The 20,831-nt window shown below is 36.1% G+C and overlaps 1 protein-coding gene across 6 annotated transcripts in view; it reads right to left on the bottom strand.

Annotated features, from left to right (window-relative positions):
* The window catches only part of PHKB (phosphorylase kinase regulatory subunit beta), an 89,054-nt gene that overhangs the window by 57,071 nt on the left and 11,152 nt on the right, over positions 1 to 20,831 (bottom strand). For all 6 annotated transcript variants that reach the window (XM_080410814.1, XM_080410813.1, XM_080410816.1 and 3 more), the window contains 6 exons: positions 20,624 to 20,762; positions 17,584 to 17,683; positions 14,339 to 14,446; positions 12,308 to 12,388; positions 8,748 to 8,863; positions 1,500 to 1,563 (listed from right to left, as the gene is read on the bottom strand). In XM_080410814.1, the coding sequence (XP_080266940.1) occupies positions 1,500 to 1,563; positions 8,748 to 8,863; positions 12,308 to 12,388; positions 14,339 to 14,446; positions 17,584 to 17,683; positions 20,624 to 20,762 (608 nt within the window). The remainder of the gene's footprint in view (positions 1 to 1,499; positions 1,564 to 8,747; positions 8,864 to 12,307; positions 12,389 to 14,338; positions 14,447 to 17,583; positions 17,684 to 20,623; positions 20,763 to 20,831) is intronic.

The following is a 20,831-nucleotide window of genomic DNA, read 5'->3' as shown; positions in this document are numbered from 1 at the left end:
AATAACGCTAATAATTATTTTATATGACCGTTTCAATCCATACCTTCCATTTTATGAATACAAAAAAGGAGACACAAATAACCAAGAATGTTTTCATAAATAAACAGTACAGAAAGGAACCTGGAATATAATTTAGACTGTATCCCAATCACATCTTTATAGCTGACCTAGCTTACGCTCATTAGCTCACACAAAGAGCACCTGAGAATTCCCCTTACTCATCATTTACCATTTTACCACTTATAAATTCTCTCCTTTGTACTATTTTCTTTATAGCAAACCCGTGCATTTAAACAAGTTTCTCAACACTGAATGCGTAAAACAGAGTTACAATCTGGGAGTCAACTTCATCTGACTTACAAGAAAAAAGGAGAGCACAGGTATTACAGAAAGAGAGGAAAAAAACCCCAAACATTCCTACCTTGAAGCCAGCAAGAGTATACAGAAACTTTACTCCAAGAAATATACAAATAGTATTTCAAGCCAAGTTCAAAATATAAAATTATCAAAACTCAAAAGGATCATACACTGCCTAACTTCAGGGGAAAAATGCATAAAAATATGCTACTCATGTAAACACATGTCATTTTTTTTAAACTAAGTTTCAAATGTTACTCAACCCTAAGAAAAGGTAAAGCGTATTTCATCAATTAACGTGTAAGGCACACTGACTTAAGGTACACTTTGCTCACCGCCTTGTGACCAGCCTCTCCTCCCCTCCACACAACCCACAGACCAAACTCACCGGTAAGCCTTGTAACTATTTCTACACGCACTTGATGCTACCCAGTTTCTTTTTAGCCGCACTCCTACCCTTCATTGCCACTCATTAGTAACACTATACCTTGATGATGACACATCTCTTCCATTTGTACATTTTCTAGATCATTAATCTGTTTTTATTTTAGCTACAGACCACTGTAGGTATAACATCTAAACAAAGATGCACGCAGAAGGGGAATACAAGTCAGAGAGAAAAATCTAAGAAGAGGCTTGCTCGCTTAGTTGACCCAAGCCATATGAAAGGATGGGGGGAAAAAAAAGATTTTACCACCATGCAACATACTGAAATCCAAAACCAGTAAAGCAGTGGCACCATGTACATGTAGCTTGTTTAAAGTCTTGATCAAAAGCCACGCAAAGGAAGAAGACAGAAATAAGATAATGCTTGTAGATTGAAGTATACGGTATTGCGATCCACAGATACAGTTCTGAAACAAAAACCTTTTTGGGCAACAAAGTACTTTTTCAGAGGAAGCTGCAAGTGTTTTAATTTATTTTATTAAGAAGAAAAAAAATATCTTTGTAGTAAGGGCACCAGTGAGTTTATCAGGCGAATTCTGTACTTGTAAACAGGAGAAGTCAGTTTGCAAACTAACATTTTTTAAAGCTGGAATCTAACAAACTGCTAGATATTTCTAAATATCCTCTGACCCACAACATAAATCACTACTGCTAAAAAAAAAAAAATATGGAGAAAAAACAAACATTTTTATTACCTGACTTCCAAAGAGATTGAAACCATTAATTGCTTCTAAAGCTGCTTTTGCCAACCCCACGGAGCTGTGGAGAAAACAAAATGACAAGAAAAAAGACAGAGAGGTATCATAATTCAAGACTAGACTAAAATTTAGCACATTTGACAGCTTTCAGAGCTATGATCTTCTCTTATTTTGAGTTTCATGCTTAACCTTGATGTTAATAAAATGATGATGCAGCAAATTTGGGATTGTTTGGTGGTAGGTTTTTTTTCGGGGTGTTTGTTTTTTTTTTAAAAAAAATACTTCTCAGCATTTTTGTTTGTCTTTTTATGTCAGAGACCATCTGGAAAAAGCACTTCTGCTCTCACCTTAGTACCAGACATCTGGCATTATATATTTCAAGGTCTTGCAAAGAGTTTATTATCAGAGGATTTACTTCAGCACAATTTTTCAACCCAGCTCTCAAGCATTCAATTTTAAAAGACTAATTTCTGACTAGCTGTTGATATAATAAAAGAATTCATCAATCTGTATTCAGAAAAGGAGGATTTTCTGCTCTCAACCATATACTGAAATGTCTTTTATTTCACTTACTCCATGAGCAGTATCCACCACAAAGAAAACAAGACCCACGAAAACCACCGAGAAGCTTTCAAGTTAGCAAGTTCATCTTTAAAGACATTAAGCACTAAAGTCACTAATTATTATATAATTTTAAAATAAAATTATGCAGTAAAATATAATTTATTACTGATTATGAAAATTATGCAGTACATATAAAAATACACACAAGACTTTTACAAGGCCTTTTCATAAAAAAAGTCATCTTATATTTCCTTTGTATTTTAAAAAGTATTCCCTCTCAATGCACACATGCTTTTGATGATTTATTTTTGTTTAAGAAAAGCTCAAGTTAAGCTAATAGACATCTACACACATTTGACAGGTTTATATGAAATTTGAAGAATGACAGAAAGCAGGTTTCTGAATTACTGTTTTAAAGAATACATACTTATAGACAGGCCAACGTCACATGGGTCCATTCAACTGCAGGACAGAGCTAAAGCATTAACATACACATAAAATGCTAACTTTTTGTACATGGATTCCAAAATTCTAGGTGTTAAGGTCACAGGGCATCAAAAAGTAAAATATTAAAATGAGCTAGTTCCCAAGAGCGTTAAGAGTTTAAAAACCATGATCTGTAACGCTACCAGATTTCTGACAGTGCTACTATCGAATGCAAGCACTCCCAGTCAGGAAAGCCCTCTGCACTGGTATAGGAACTGGAAATCCCGAGCAGCCTAGCTAATAAAGCACACACCTTTCACATCCCCTGAGGCGATCTGGCAAAACAGATTCAGAGCATCCATTAAAACAAAGCCCAGTGTAATTCTCCCAACTTCATTCATAAGCCTAAAACTTCCCATGACGCCCTTGTCTCCACTTAGCTACAACACCCCTGACCAATGTGCCTTTACCTGTCTCTGCCACATTTCTATATAAACTGCAATACTGATGTATTGATTTCATTGACACCCTATATGCTGTCCCTAAATGTCTGTCCCAGTCTTGTAGCTCCTCCTTCAGAAGCTCCTCCTTCTTTCTTCCTAACTGCCCATTCCTTTAAATAGGAGCTCAGCTTTCCAACTAGTTTATAATAAATCTGAAGTATTTTTAGTCAAAAAATGACAATAAATGAGACAATAGAAGACAGCAGAATAACAGGAAAGTATAGATGTCTACCTCGCTATCTTTAAAAGTCAGCAAATCTGAAGATATAATGCAAAAGACTGAAAAAGGAAAAAGCAGAATGAATCAGGCTGACATGACAAAAGGTTCAGTTATAAAAAGACCATAAGGGTAAACAAAAGTGACAGAACATAGTACAAGGACATAGATCAACACTGCAGGAAGAATGTCTCCAACCTTAGCAAGATAAAAATCAGTGGAAAGAAGAACTGAAAGGTTCATCTTTCCACAAAGCCTTTCCCTATAAGGGAGAGGAAGCTGTTGACACTGTCCTCAGCTACCATTTAGATGCAGCTACCCTGTTTTTTCCAACTGGGCACAACACACAAACATGGAGAAAAACAAAAAACCCTAAATACACACACACACACAAAAAAACACCCCACAAAACCAACTGAAACAAAAGAACAACTCTCCAACACTGACACTGCTACATATACATGCTTGAAAAGTCTGAAGTGTAAGAACTGGAAACAGTCTGGGAAAAATAGAATGTACCAATTAATTTAACAGTTCATTTATTAGCACAGTAATTCCTTGAAATACACTATTAAAAAAAAATTTAAAAGGTGTTATAAGTTTATATCCTTTTTTTCTCTAAAACTGATTATTCACTTGGCCAACCACATCTTCCTTTTTCTCGCCATCTTTTTTTTGGGATAAAAATTACACAGTACTGCCAAACAAGAGACAGAAAAAAAATAATAAAAAATGGGTTTTCAGAGGATCCATGTGCCCAGATACCATAAGAACAATGCTGGCACAGAGAGAAGTCATGACTGTAAGAAATGAAAGCATCCTTCAAAGTCTGAGAGCCGCACTACTTGCAGAGAAACGGTAAAATTAACAACAGTTAAGAATATGTAATTGCTCAACAAAACAGCTCCAGATTCTTTGTCTATAAAAATAATTGAAGAAGCAACACTGAGTTAGAAAAAATATTCAGAAAATAATCACGAATAATCCCCAACTTCCGTATAAGAGGAGTTGTGATAGCATTGACAAACAACAACTGCACTCTCCGGCCCAAAAAACATTACAGCAACCAAACCATCAAAACACTGCCAGCAAGGCTTGTGCTTTAACCTTTATTCTCCTATGCTCCATGCAGCACCCTGGGATCAGAGCAAACTTTTTACCTTACTGTAAACAAACTGATTTGTACTATTTATTAATGTAAAATGTCAAATTTCAAATGTTTATTTAAGTAATCCATATTTTAAAGATGGGATCTGATTACGATTACACCGAAAATTTTGAAAATAAATTCAGTGCAGAGTTATCAGACACCGATTTCAGACTCTTAGCATTCTTTTTAACTATTACCAACAGGTTTACAAACCTCCACCTTTCTTTCTGAAACATTGCCAGCAATAGTACTTATGGGATTTAATTCTAATTGGTTCAACAAGAGAAAGCTGATTAGGTTAACTAAGCTCTGCTCTGAGCAGCTGTCATCAAACAGTGGTGAAATCCCTCAGTTCTGTATCTTCTGCTGATTAAAGCTTTTGGTACTGGAGAATGTGAGGAAGGAATAAACTGAACTCAGAAGTGTTGTGAATATAATTATTTTTCTGGCTTTGTTCCAAATACCTAAACAAAAAAGTAATTGTTCTAACAATTCTCTATTTTAATTATCACCTAGCAACTGATCAAACAAATTGGCGTGATGACTCAGAACAGAACTTTTCATAGGAGTTATGTATTATTACCAAACTGCATACATAGAAAATCAGGTAAAACCTGCACACTGAAACCTGTATCACATGTTAAAATCTCATATTCTTCTTCTCCCTTCCAAACAGCACTGCTAATACCCACAGTCAGGTGTTTTTAGAGCAGGAAAGAAGGCTACTGACAAAAGGTAGTGAAGTAATAGTTGTTTAACAGCAAAAACTGCTGGTATTCAGGTAATGTAAAACTACCTACTCCATCCACAAAACAGGATGATACTGCTTGAAAAAAAAATTACGACAAACATCGATTCCTTCCTTGAAATAGTTTCTATCTTACGTAGTCATTATTTTACAGTGAGAATAATACTCACTGTAATTGATCAGTATTTTTATACCTCTAGTTATTCAAAGCCCCGGGAGATTTCAGTACTCTCACAAATATTATTTGCAAATGAAAATATAAAGGGCTCAACATTCAAATACTACTTTCTTTTCCCATAATGTACCATGATATATCACGCATTCCCCTCACCATACATACAAGTACTACTTAGATTACTAGAAGCTTCACGGGTAACTGACAGGAGGAAGTTACTTAAAAAAAAAAAAAGTCTGAGAACAGCTGTAGAATCAAGGATGGCTTCAGAAGACTGAACAATCACCCAGCACGACACACTTCAGAACTATGATTACACTTCAGACACTTGTTTCATTCCTACTGATTAATGCCTTCCTGTTGGACAAAGTAGAAAAAAGATTTTATAATAAACATTATGCTCATGTCTTTCTACAGAAAAACATTCTTCATACTCTGCCTCTTTCAGATTTCCTCTGAAAATTTCACAGGATCATAAAGTCATTGGTTGGAAGGAACACAGAACTCATCTAGTCCACCACGAAATCTCACTTGAACCCAGACATAATAACCAAGACCAATTCAAGTAAACCACAGCCTCATCTAGACAAGTCTCAAAAACCTCCAAGGATGGAGATTCTGAAATGTTTGGGGTGGTTTTTTTTTTTTAGTATTCTGCTCTGGTGTTTTATCACGCTTCAAGTTATAAGGTTTTTTTTCTCAATATCTGTACTGAACCTCCCCAGGTGTAATCTGTTGACCTTACTGTAGCCGCCAAGTATTGTGACTTGTCATGAGTTATCAAAAGCAGTCTTGCAATCATACTACCATGGGTAACATTTGACCTTGACCCACATTTGGGACAGGGGAAGCTGAGCCTAACCTAGAGAAATTACAAAGCATTATTAAATTCACTTAACCATCATTCATAATTCCCAGTAACTTTTAATTGTTAGATTTACCCTTCTCAGTGAACTACCTGAGAGCAAACACTAAAATTTGTATATTCTTAGCAACTGCTAATCAAAACACACCTCAGAGGATACACATCCCTAACCCTCCTCCCAGTCACAGTTTCTTGCCTGCATCCAAGAACCGTGCAGTTCAACTGGAACATCATACACACAAGGGATGTTAAAAACACACCACAAAACCAACAAAACAATAAAAAAATCCCACCACAATACTAATAATTTCATAACTAGACAAAACAAAATAGAACAAGGAAGAACAGCACTATAGCAATATAATACCTACACTACACAGAAGAGCAAGATTGAGGCTCTACAGTCTCAGATTCAGAACATGAAGATAGTGCACGTCAGCAACTTCATTATTCTCACAGTACATATGGGAGATGTCAAAGACATTTTGCAGAGGTACTCAGCAGATGCCAGGAGAACAGCTTGATCAAATGGTTACAGGACAAATTAATTTTTCAGAAGTTGAGCCTTATGTGGAGGGGATCACGCTATAATAAAAGCTGTTCTAAACCTTGCCTTTGAACCAGTAAAAGCCATCAATTTGCATACATCAATGAAGACCTGGTCCACAGAGCGTTTCGCTATTTATCATTTATTAGAAGTGTTTTGAACAAATTTGCAGTTATTATTCACTGACTTCGTGTTATATAACATCATCTTTAAAAAGAAAGCCTCTTTTAATAAAGGACAAGAAACAACTTCTAGTTCTGAAAGCAGACACACTGTATGCAGACTCACAGTGTGTGTGGGTCTGAAAAAAAAGGGCCAGGACTACAGCATATTTAATATTGAAACTTGACTGGTTTGGAGTCCATAATCACAGAAGATATACATACATCACTCGTGACTAGCCCTGATCAGTCATAACCACTTCTTGAATTTTTTTTAATTGTTGTTTTAGAACTCTCTTAGGTAGTCACACTACAATAAGAGCATAACAAAGTAAAGAGACTATTTTAGCGTATCCACGGCTTTCCTCAATAGTATCTAAATACATCTTTTGATGCAGGTTGCTCTTCTGTTTTTTTTCTGAGAACAAGAGAAATTGCCTACTGGCTTCCTACAGTGAAGCTGAGTACCAACATGCACACAAGGAAAGATAAATAGGGCCAACACCTGTTCCTGATGGCCAAACTCTACTACTTAAATTAGACCCAAGGTCTGCACTTCCTTTTGTGCCAGCTCAACGATCTGTTAAGATTGGCTCAGTCCCTCTCATAAAACTCACCCTTAGAAAAACCAACCTGTAAATACCAGTCTAGATTAAGACAGGACAACATGCTCATTTCCATCTGGTTAAAATATCTTCGGTTTTCCCTGAAGGAAATTCACATACTGAATAACCAGAATGCTGCAAACAACAGGAGACACAGGAGTTTCAGTGTTCCTTTTGCAAATTTGTACAAGGTGAGATGCTTAAGGAAGAATATGATTCTCTGAGTACTGCTGTAGTCCGGCATTTGAAAATTCTACAGACATAAAAGGACGGAAAAGCAACAAACTAACAAAGCCAATTACGTAGTAACAATTTGGAGTTTCCAGTTCTCATACTGGCACTACAGCTCTACATAAGCCCTGAAAAAAAAAATCATAGCTTTTTAATATACAAAATTATGTGTTTTGCTTCAGTGATGTGTAATTCTATTTATATGTTAAACTACATGGCTGTATGTGAACTAAGAAAAATTATTTCATTCTGAAATGAGAACGCAGATTCTTTTGGAAACATCAAAGACTGGAAGAAACATGCGTATTACTTGCAAGTCCACGATAATGATGATGATACTTTAAAAATCCTGAGATATTCAAGCAATAGCCATTTTCATGATCAATGAAAACTAACAAGTCAAGAAGTGAAGAAAACAATAGTAACAGTAGAAAAAGCAAGTTGTCAGGTAACAGATTTGATCCTTCAAGACAGACAACATGTGAGCAATTCCACTGAACTGGACCACTCTGATACCAAAATGTTAAAAACATTCCTAACTGTCCCACAGGACAGGGGTCAGAACACCTGGTTACTCGCAGCATCTGAAGAACCTGGAAAGGAACTTGTGCACTAAGCTATCCTCTAGTGTCCAGCATCTTCCTCCCAGTATGGCAGAGATGAGAAAATGACTCAACTCATTGAACTCATGATTCAACACCTCCTTAAATCAAGGTATTCCCAAACATATTTGTGAATCCAGTATACTGCACAATCTTCCAGAGCCTGAACTGCTCTGAATACAATTTTCAGAACTATATGCATGCAGCTGCACATAATTATTGGAATATGAATACTCAAATAGCTAAGCATCTATGTGGTTATTTCAGCATGCACATGATGATGAAATGATGTTTCAAACTTTCCCAAAATACATCTCTCAGTCTTTAGAGAACCTTAATTTAGTGCAAACAGTATTTTAATGCATTATTATTTTTAACTCATCCCATGAATTCTTTTCGTACATAGCACATTTACTTGCTTTGATTGAAAGAGCTACACTGGCTCACATACCTTGAATGCAGCTCTGGACTCCCATTGTTGTATTTACTTCCTCTTTCCCAGACACCAAAATCTGGTACACGATAGGATCTTTCCACACAGAACACAAGATTTTGAATGAAGGACACCTATAGGAAAGAAAGAAAGAAAACTAACTGAAGGAAAATGAAAGCTTATTTCCCTCTGTTTATTTTTTCAAAAAAACAAACTTGGTTTTCCTCAGCCATCATAATTGTGCCTTCCATCCTCCCCGCCCTCACCCCAGTTACTGATGTTCCCAAATTCAGATATTCTCTTTAAAACCAGCTTTTAATCAACAAAATATTAAGAGCTATCCCAAATTAGGTGATGATGTGATTTAGTCCTAGAAAGAGGTGACAATGTGATTTTGTTCCTACAATGCATGGGTAAAAATGATTTCATATTTGAAGAGCTTCAAAAAGGTGTCATTTTGATCTTTTTAAAAGAATTTGTCCTAAAAACAACATCAGAAAGCAAAAGAAATTAAATCCTGCAAGATCAAGACACAGAAGTCTTGGTGCTCTTTCTTAGTTCATTTTAAAAGAACTGATATGCTGAAGTACTATTATATTAGCTCCAGATAATATGTACTTCAGGCAGATTTAAACACACTCCTCTATAAACACAAATAAAACTCTGAACCAATTCATTATAACTAAAATCTCCTCTTGGATCAACATATTTCAACTGAATACTAACTTATTTAAGGGTATTTTAAGATATTTCAGGTGGGGATTTACTTAAGCAGGTACTTTTCCTCATTTACACTGTTGAAGAGAGACATTTGGAGTCGCTTGATTGTATAAAAGTTAAATTGATAATAAAATTTCACTTCAAAGAGCCCACAGATTAGAATTCATTAACCACAAACACCAGATTTACACTGGTTCGTCCACCGAAGTAGTGATTTCATCCCCACCCATCCACAATATTCTATTTTGGGATAGAGGGAAAAGAGAATATTGCAATGGCTATAAACACAACCATATTAGAGAACTACAGAGGAGGATCCACTCTACTACAGTCAAGTGATATTTTATTTTTTTTAATGAGCTATGAGATAAAAAAAACCAAAAAACCTTTACTGAAAGGTATTTGCTTCCATTTTGATCTACCTGCAACCTGCTGTTTTGTCTTTTTCATTTTTATTTAAATCTTTAAAAGTTACTATTTCAGATACCCTCTTTAGGCTAATACAAGTCCCTCAGCAACATACATAATTCTTTGCTTACTTCTCTCTCTCTGTGTTACAGATCTCTGCTAAAATTTCAGTGGGGTACTCATATACAATTATCTGTACACTAAATCTTTTCAGAGCTAGTACTTTCAAGGAAACAGACTGTCCCGCTCTTTACATATGCCCAGTATAATTCATCCCTGTAATTTAGCATTTGGCTGTATTAAAATGAACTTTCTCTGAACGAAGCTTGAATAGCCAGTGATTGAAAGTGTGGCTTCTCCTATCTCTATCAATAACTGAAATTTAGATGCATCATCTAAATGAAGAAGCAAAGAGCACCACACAAAAATATATAACCGTACCAACGACTTTTGAGCAGGGATGATGTTCAGAACACAAGGGGAACAAAAAAACCGTCAATTACAGATATTTTATGAGACTAACCAAGCAGCAGATTTACAGGATAAAAAGGCAGCAGATAACTAGTTGCAAGCCAGAATCTTCAGAGAGGATTCATTCATATCACGGGCATGTAAATACTGTAACCGAGTCAATGCTAAAGCACTTACAGAAATTATGGATTGTGTGCGTTAAGCTTACTTATCCAGAAGTCAAGCATGTGGAACGTAAGGTGTAATAAAGAACACGCAGCATGGATGACTGCAAATACTAGTGTTCCTTTGGTTTATGCGCAGATAACTGCTCTCAAATTCATTCACTTGCACAATCGTATACTGTTCTCTTTGTTAGGGAAGCAAAGATGCCAGTAAATTAATTTTTCAATTGCAAACAGATGCAACTGGAGGGTAACTCATTGACAGCTGCCATGCCTGACATCAGGCAGCCTAGTACACAACGATTGCCTCCGAAGCCAAGAGTTCTGTGTACAAACACATCCATGCAGACAGCTTGCCAAGTATCAACCATCTGCCAGCACCTTCCACCGCGCTAGCGCTGGTTCAAAACCCTCTCTGCAAAGGGGAAGAGGCTACCTACATCGTGCAGTGGTGTTACTGGAAAGAAATACCCAACTCAGCGTTTGGGTAGCAGACTGCCGCATCCCCAGTGTTGGCCAATGCCACAACGCTGAGTGTTATCTAGACACATAGGAAAAATTGGAAATACCATCATTATGTGCTGTTAATAAGATCTAACCATATACACAATTGCTGAAGCTATATCGAAACTAATCAAATGTACAGGTCTGTGGTAAGATAATCTTAGTATAAATCTCCAGAGTCCACAGATCCTAGGGTACAGCTGCAATGAAAACTCCATTCTGACACTGAAGTGGAGAATATCCGCTGGTTAGAGAGTCTATATACATGTATTTTCCTACAGATTCTGTAATTAAATGTAAACATCTGGAGGGTAATATAATTTATAAGTCAAGCTAAGTAAATACATAATTACATACATTTGCCTCCTCACAGACATAAAGGCACTTCAGTGAAAAAATACAGACCTATCACACGATCTAACTAAGCGAGAAAGGAGATAAGCTGCACCATTTACTTCTCTCATTATCTAAAGGAAAAACATTAATGAATATGTATATTTTAGAAATATAATGCAAACACACTAGTACTGCAAAAATCTCCCTTTTTTAAAAATGGTAGTACTCTAAGTGCATTTAAGCTTTTTAAGGCAATACAGCAGCAACTATTAAACAGACCAGAGTACATTTAAACAAATCCTGATTAAAAAATTGGGAAACTAATAAATAAATATCTGTGCTTTCTGTTCCTATCTCAAAACATAACCTCATTTTAGAGCAGGAGAGCAGACTGTCTGGACGTGACTTGTCCTCAAGTCAAGACCATGGTGACTGTTACTATCTTAATTACAGAACAGTTAACAATCTTACAAGCATCTCTTACCATGATATAAAATTGTTTCATTTTCAATTAAACACAGAGCAAAAATTCTTAACACCCATATGTATTTGAAGAAAGTCCTTCAGCCTTCCAGAAAATTGACCCTATTGTTTATTATATTGACATTCCAGTGGACAGAACGCACTGACTGACAGTTTGAAAGAAAGTGAAAAGTGAAAACAACATAACCAAAAGTTAATCATACTCACAGACCTTGTAATTCTTGACCTTGTACCTTTCAGAAATAGCAGGGAACTATAAAAGTTTTCAATGTCATGTTACATTCACTCTGTGCATATCTAACACTTTATTAGCTATAAATGGAATGAATAGATAGTGAAAGAAATTAATCTTTTCTAACTTCCATTAGAGACAGAGAATATGTGCAGTCTATTTCCAGAACAATTACTTTACAGTCTGTAATTAAATAAAGCCAAGACAAAAACCCCCAACTTAATAAAGCATGTTTTTTAACATTGGAAATCGATTTGTACCTCATCCGTGTTGTAGATAATCTGCAGCCCCGAAGAGATCATCTCAACCAAATAGAGGAGAAATAATGACAGAGCATTTATCTGAAGTAATTAAAAGACAGCAAGGAAACTATAATTAACTTCACATTTATTGCAGTCAATAAGCAAACAAGCTAAATGTGTATGCACTAACAAAAATGGTCCCACTATCACATCCTTTTGGTTCTTCAAAAACAGTATCCTAATCTACCAATATCCTAGGTGTAATGATGTGGGAACAATCTATAGGAAGAAAAGCCACAAACAAGCACTGTCCTCTAAAACTTCTGCTGCAGCATCATTTTTTAAATTATATGAAACTATGATATTAAAATATTTTTGCTTAGGCATACTGCTTTGACCCACAGGCAATCACTTCAGTCACAAGCTGTTTCATGTTTACATACCTGACAATTCACTAGCCAAGGCAGCAAGGACTATATTAACACATATATAGTACACAGCACACCTAAAAAGCAAATCACTTTATCCCTAACTGGAAATTTAGCATCATCAACTGATAGAGATATAATTACAACATTTAGATATGATTATACATGTGAAAAACTGTTATTTTGTAGCTGTAGACAGCATTTATTATTAACAGTAAGTACCTTCAGCAGCTGTACAGATGAGCATCGAAGTCAATTTATTAATGAATCAAAGAAAACTGCTTTTGTTACGCAGATCTAGTGTAATTGAGGACTTGTACAACTTCAATAGAGAAAGTAAGTGTATCGCAATAATTTGCTTCAATGGGCTATAAAACCACAATCTCCATATATTAAATCTAGAGAAACTATCTAGAGCAGAAAAACTGGATTCTTATCTGAAACACAGCAGATTAAGGATAAGATCCAAATTCTAAAAACTCCAGGAGACCTAAAGACTGATGATTCCAGTCTCTTAATACAATCTGAAAAGCTCCAGGTACAGTAGTAACAGCAGCACAGCTATGTAGTATATTCCATTCTTCCCAACTGAACCACCTCAGTTACTCTGTTTTCTATTGTCTCCACAGAGCTGAAAACCCTCTATTTCTTGAGATCTGCTGATGGCAGAAGGGAATGCGCATTCACATTTATGGCAAGGACTGAGGTGACACAAAAAACAGACTGTGACATACAGTGCTTCCCAGGTCCCAATATTGTCTCCTCCTGCAGATGAGATGTGCATTTTCAAGAAGTTTCACACAGAAGTCCAAAATACCAACTTAGGATAACTCCACAGATAATTTTTTTCAAAGCATACACTTCCTGAATCCAACACGTTTACTGTGCAAACTACTCAAGTGACGCTGTCACCATGAAATTAAATAATTATCAACCTACTGTCACTTCTGAATAATTCCACTAGCAATTTCTGAACTAGAAAGAGTTATGGAATGCAAAATAACAAGGTCATGAATGCTAAAAAGGGTCTGAAGGTAAAGAGAATTAAAAAAAGAGAGTAAATCAAGACTTAGGAAAATGAAAGACAATAGAACAATCAATTATGCAACGAATCTGACTAGGAACACCTACACAAAATAGCGAACAACAATTTGTAACTAAGCAAAGCTGTTGACGGCGTACATTAAATCTTCACTATGAATGAAAATTACTCAGACTTATGGAAAATTAAACTGGGAACATTAATAAAAAAATGTAACAGTCAACGTAAGATTACACTAAATCTTTCACTTTACTGACTACCCCAACATTTTTTTGCCAGGATTATTTATTGACAGGCATCTGTTGGTCTCAAAAAGAAGCAACTTCATAAACAAACAACCATCTACCTCCACATATCCCAGCTATTTCAGTACCTTCTGACCAAAACATACACCGAGTTATATTTCAAAACAGTCTTTTCTCACCAGAAGATGCAAAAGGAATCTCAATTTTATCAAGTACAATACATCTAACACAAACCTAAACAAACTGAGACAGCTGCATCATGAAAGAATGGAGATGACAATAACATTTTCTAAAATAATCGAAACTTCCATTTACACACACATGCGTATCTTACTTGAAGGTGACCATATTCCTTATGGGAGAAGACCTCATCTCCAGTGTGTGCACTGAAAACAGAATGAAGACATTCAGATGGTTTGGGGTCTTGCTTAAATTGCTGAACCTAAAGGTAAATTGAAGGCAAAACAAAATCAAAGTCAGTAATTTCAGTATGTTTGGCTACCACAAATTCACTACATAACTCAGGTATTTCAAAACTTCTTGATATGAACACTACATAGAACTTACAAACTACAGTTCCTGAAACATCACGAACTATTTCACACATACCTAAAGTATACATACACTTAGATATTCAACCCATGTAACTAACCTCTCCAGGTTTGGCTGGAAAAAAAGTCTGTAACAGCTAGCTATAGATGCATAGTCACTTTCACCTTCTGGACAAATACCACCTCATTTTACTGGAAATGAAATCCTAGCAGAAAGCATGTTGAACCACATCACACCTACCCGAATTCACAGAACGGAAACGTACATAGAGCATCCAGAAGCTCTCAGCTGGCTCACCACCTTTCCCTAGCAGAGCACCATGAATCCCAGCTACTCTCTCACGCACCGGGCACCTCCCCTCCTCACCTTCCTGCCGCACCCTACAGAGCCTGCATCCACCCATCACCACGTTCCAGCCACTTCAGCTATCCTGCCATGCCTCCGATCCCGTGACATCGTAGCCCTGGAGCTGCACACGTACTGCTCACTCCTCCTTTTTGTTCCCCTTGCATTAGTGCATGGCGTTTCTGAGAGAGGCACCCAAGCACGCCCATTTCCCAGAAGGGCTGTGAGAGCTTTCATTTCCGTAATGCCATCCCATAGGTATCTCCTTATTTCCACACACATACTTGGGACAATTCCACTTCAGTTACTGCTGTGTGCCTTCCGTTCACACCACCCCAGGCCCTTCGCCTGCCTACCCCATCCACCACCTCCTCATTTGATCGTTAAGAACTCTCTCTCTCCCTCACCATTCCTAGCTTACAGCTCTTACTGGAGTGCAAAAGCCCAAAGCTTAGGTTCGCAATGTTCTTAATAATTTTTATGAACCACGATCTGTAACACTTAGTATTTTTTATTGTATCATTTGACCATGTGACAAAGCTTTTAAACAACAAAAAAAAATATTATTGTAATTAATATTTTTTAAGCCTTGATTATAGACCTACAAAAAAGTGTTTGGAAATTGCCATATGTCGATCATGTAACAAATGAAAAGCTGCAAGAGCTAAGAATGCCTAGTATAAAAGAGCATATGGGAAAACAAAGATTTATTTTGGTAAGCAGAGTTTGTGACATTCAGACGTACAGTGAAATGTTTACAGACACTAGAAATCAAAGCTGATAGCTTAAAAAGAAAACATAAACATCACAGACAGGAAGAACAGTACCCCAGATTAAAAAGACTTTTTATTCATGGACACCAACACTGGACCTCAGAATCAGCCTCTGTGATACAGCATCTCTTACGATGGAGACTGAATGCAGTTAAGATGAATTACTAATACAAGAGGTTAACAACAAAGGAGTGAAATAAAACTACAGTCATTTTAAAGTAGTTTTGTTTCCTTTTTCGTCACAAAATACAATGTCTGCTACCTTACAAAAACTGTATAATAATCAGGACTGTTGGAGAGCTGCCAATAGGGCACAGAAAGGAAACAAAGTTCACAAAAGAATGAAGGTAACAAAAGAAAATCCTTCTCCATATTCCTCAAGTTATGCTACGCTCTCCAAACAACAAGTGTTTGAATTTTCTAACCATCATTGCCAGCACCTTCTCCATATTTCACAACATTTTCAACACTGATCTTGTCTTCATGGGATATTCTTCTCCACCAACAAATCATACGTGGTGTATATCATGTGGCCCAGAAGCAAGAAGGTGAATACTATTTTTTGGAGTTATGTCTAGTCCATGAACACATTCAATACATTTTAGAACATAACTCATATGTTCAGTAGTTATAAAAACATCTGCAATTTTTGTCACAGCAACATCTATTCAAGTCACACCTTAGGCACACATAATCCATGTTATTAAAAAAAATACCTTTCTTCTACATGAGGCCAGCACATACAGAGTCACTCAGAATAAAGTCCAGTTTGACTTATGTTAGGTACTGGAGAATGTTTATTACTACACTTGCTGTAGGAAGAAAGAAGCATTTATAGTAATCAAGGCAAAAACTGACAACTAGTATGTCAGCAGTACGACACCTGGGATAATTTAATGCTTGTTATTCATATCTACACTTACCATCCTCAAAACAAACCACTGCGTGTCAAAGAGAGAAACAACAGCTCAAATGTAAAAAGATCAGTTTAGGTCAAGATTATTTAAAAACTGAGACTACAAAGAAACAGACTAAGAAAATGGAGAAAAAAAAAATCATGTCAGCATATATACAATGGCAATTCACCAGATTTGCTTTTTATTATTACTGATACCACATGCCTACAGACTTTACATTCCAGTTTGTGTGCTTTGAAGTGATGGCCGCTGTATCATAACACACAAATTATTTTTAGCAATACAGTTAAACAAATAATCACATGGAACATAGATATTTAACTATCTGTAGAATTGCTTACCACTATGCAAAATTAACCCACTACATCTAGACTTTGATAAGGAGACGCACTGACTATCCAAAAATATTCAGGGTATACTCACAAGAGCATTAAAGACTGAATAAGTCAACTGTATTATAAGTAAATTACTCTTTCCTTATTCATTTTAGGCTGCTGCCCTTCTGAATTTACATAATTGCGTCAAAGAAAAGTTTACGTTGCGTAAAGTGGCTGCTAAAGAAAGCAAGTAAAATAATCAAAACTATCACCTAGGTGAGGAGAACAACTGCAAATGCAATAACCAACCCAACAGTACAAAGAAAACTCTCCAGCCTTAGCTCAAAAAATTCTACATTTTTCCATTTAAGAACTAATTAGGCATTTAAAAAAACACAATTACTAATGGTCTAACGTTTAAACAGGATCAATAACTACAAAAGAAACTCAAAGAAGTTTCAAGTATACCCTGCGGTTTAGTTCACCAAATGCTTGTGCCTTCTACACCCTAAAACAATGCTGCGACCTGACAGTAATGAAGCAGCTGCTGTTAGCTGGGCCACACAGTAATACTGCATTCCCTTTTCAAATTTTATCTAAATGTAGAAGTTTTCATAGTTTAATTAATCCCTTGGAATTAAGCGAGTGCTAGTGTCCATGCTACAGTGTTTTTACCTTATCAGCCTGACGCATGTAGCAGTAGAGAATTCCTCTCATACACTTTATAGCAGAATGCTCCAGTTCGTGAGTCCTTCCCTTGTCATCATCAATACGCCTGGGGAAGAGAGATAACTCATAAAACAAATTGGAAATACATTAGGGGGGCAAAAAAGTTTTTTAAAAAAGACACATTAGTGCTTCAGAATATTAAGTATTTAATTACACTGTTGTACAGTGGTGCCCACACTAGTAGCAACGTATTTATAGCCCTACCCATCCTTCCTTAATTAAAAAAAAAATGAAAAAAAGAAGCTTTTTAGTTTATGGTGCAGCTTACACAAATATTCCTATTTCAAGATTTGAAAAGAATAAAACCAATAATCCTTGATTTTATAACTGATAATTATAAGCTGATATTACAACAGTGCAAGCCACTAATCAACTTAATCAACAATAATCAACTGATAAGCTGATATTATAACAGTGCAAGCCACTGTTCTGTGTTCCTTCAAAGATCCCAAACACAAAGGCAATTTCTCTTTAACTCTACAAAACACCTGCCATTCACAATCAAGTAGTCAATTTCCTGATGACCTGGATAAACTGTACATACAAGAGTCTGAAAGTTCATTACTCTGAATGTCCAGAAATGTGTTTCAAGATACCTTAGTATTTTTATACCATGAAATCAAACAAACTCACAATTATCCTATTACTAAACGTATATTAAAAACAATGCCAAATCCCAAGTTCTTTTAACTGTAAGAAATGTTTTGTGTGTAAACAACCTTAATCATTGCATTCATGCGTTCTGTCTTTTCCAGTTCTCAGTTTCTGATTGAGCCTTTCAGGGTGAAAACAATGTTTTATTACGAATCTGTAAGTTACAACAACCTTCCTGATACAAATACGCAAAACAGCATAATGTGCTCACTGCTGCTTCTCAGTCCACTTTTTAGCAGTTACTAACTGGTTACAGGCACGTGGATGCTAACTACACTGCAAACAAAGCATAACCTTTTCTATCATAATTAACATGTTAGTAGTTTATGCTGAGGTTCTGCTACCCATGCTGAAAATCAGGAAGGCAGCGATAACTTAAAAAATCATAAACATCCAGAAATCACACTATTTAAATAATAAACTTAGATAAAGTAAGTGTACTTGCTTTCAATTACAAAGCTGAAACAAGGAGGGAAAAGCAACCCTACAAGGAATAAAATCAGATAATGCAAAATTAATAGGTTAAGAATTTTTTATGCAGTAGGATGTATTCTCAACTTTATCACAAATCCAAAGAGCAAGAAGAAGCACATGTAAAAGTTCTGAATTTTTCAGGTTACAATATTTTGCCTCTACTCACAACGGCAGTGCTTTTTTTCCCAACATGCTCTCAAGAAATTTAGTTTTCATTAAAGTGAACAGCAGCACTGGCATGAACCAAGCACTGTAAGCAGCATGTGGTAGGTAACGCAGCCTTCCACGTGAGTCTTGTATCTTGGCTCATTTCATATTTTAGCTGTTTACTTAATTTCAATCATCAAAGTCCGCCCATCAAAGAAAAGTTTTTGCATAGCACCTGAAGTTCAGGGTCCTGTTCTGGGCATAACTGGAAGTAACACAAAACATTTATCTTGCCACTTTGCCCTTCCTTCAATCTGCAACAAATTTTATAGATCATCTTCTATGATTCTACGTTTTGGAAATTAAAGACTGAATAACTTGGGCAATGTTATGCCATGCTCTCTTCTGTGAGTTGCTGAAAAATCAAAACAATTGCCCCTGCCCCCTTCTTTCTTCCTTCTATTTATTTTCTTTTTTTGTTTGTTTTCAAATGCTTTTATTTCACCAACAGAAAGAGGAATTAAAAGAAAGACGCAAAGATTTCAAGATAAGAAATGAAAGTAATAATTACACATTTGGAATGTTAATTTCCTTATAATTTGTGCTAGCTTCTCAAAATTTTGAAAGCCATTAGATCTCGGACACAGCATCTCTAGAAGTAAACACAGATCTCCGTATGTCTTCTCTTTCAAAAAGCCTAATTTTGTAACAACATTTCCTAGAAGGTAACTTTAACAACTGTTTCTTCAGATTGATGTCAGAGGTATAGTATCTAAAGCAATAAATAGAAACACCACAGAAACTCAAAATTTTTTGTCTGCTAAGTAGATCATCTTTACTTTAACAGTAGCTCCTCATATGATTTCTGGCCCTTCTTCTGTAAAATACACTAGAATTTTGTTAAAGAACGTGATCACTACCTCAATACAATAAGTTGATTACTAGAAAGAGTAAATTATTCAGTATCTGCACACTATTTTCTTTCTTAAAAATACTGCATTCGAGTTATCATCATCTCTGTCTGTGTTCTCCTGGCTGGGGGCAGCAAGGTTGGAAACAAGGAACCCTAAATTCTCAGAAAGCAATTTCCATAGTTATTTAACCTAAAGGAGAGGGAAATACGAATAAATTATTAAGGGAGGTAACTCTCCCACAGTTCTTAAGGTCATACTACACCGCACAAATTCCCAACCTACTTCTCTAATCAATCAACAGTGGAAACGGAAAAAATAAAAAACAAGAGCTAACTACTGAGACTGCTTAGTTTATGTACCTAGAGAGGAAGATAGTCACTATTATTTCCCAAACACACGTTTCTCAGCATTCAAGGTTTCAGTCTCCCACAAGCACCTGGATTGTTACCACCTGCAAGAAGCCTGCTTCTGCTCTGAACTCACATTTCAAATGAGCAGTATTCCTTGAGCACAGTTTGCACAATAACCTTTATTTTTAATAGCATGCATTAATTGCTCTGTTTCAGAATATTGGTACCAACAAAATCATACAAAAACATGTTTAGTTACCAAAAGTAGAGCGACATTTTTTAAGCTAGTCGCTACACAAATATTTTTATCGAGATTTGGAAACACGTACCATCTCTGGGTTTACACAACTATTTTTGTTAAAGTTTGATGTCTTAAAAACATTCCTGGGGAACCGCATAACAGAAAGAATGCAACATGGCAGAGACATGAGTTTAGAAGTTATTTACCTGTAAGCAAGGGCTAATGCCCAGGCACATGCAGCACAGTAAAGACTGTCATGTACTTTTGCCTTTCGGTTATCCCCGTACGTCTTTGTAGGAAACAGACCTGTGGTTGGGCTTTGATGAAGTAGCAATGTTGACTTAACTGGAGAAAGAAAAAAAAAATGGTATTAACAACACTTAATGTTTCTTCCAATTTCTACGTAGATTTTCA

This window comes from Falco punctatus (assembly GCF_963210335.1).
Source record: "Falco punctatus genome assembly, chromosome: 14".
NCBI lineage: Eukaryota > Metazoa > Chordata > Aves > Falconiformes > Falconidae > Falco > Falco punctatus.
Note: the sequence above shows the minus strand (reverse complement) of the source record. Positions and strands in the feature narration are given on the sequence as shown.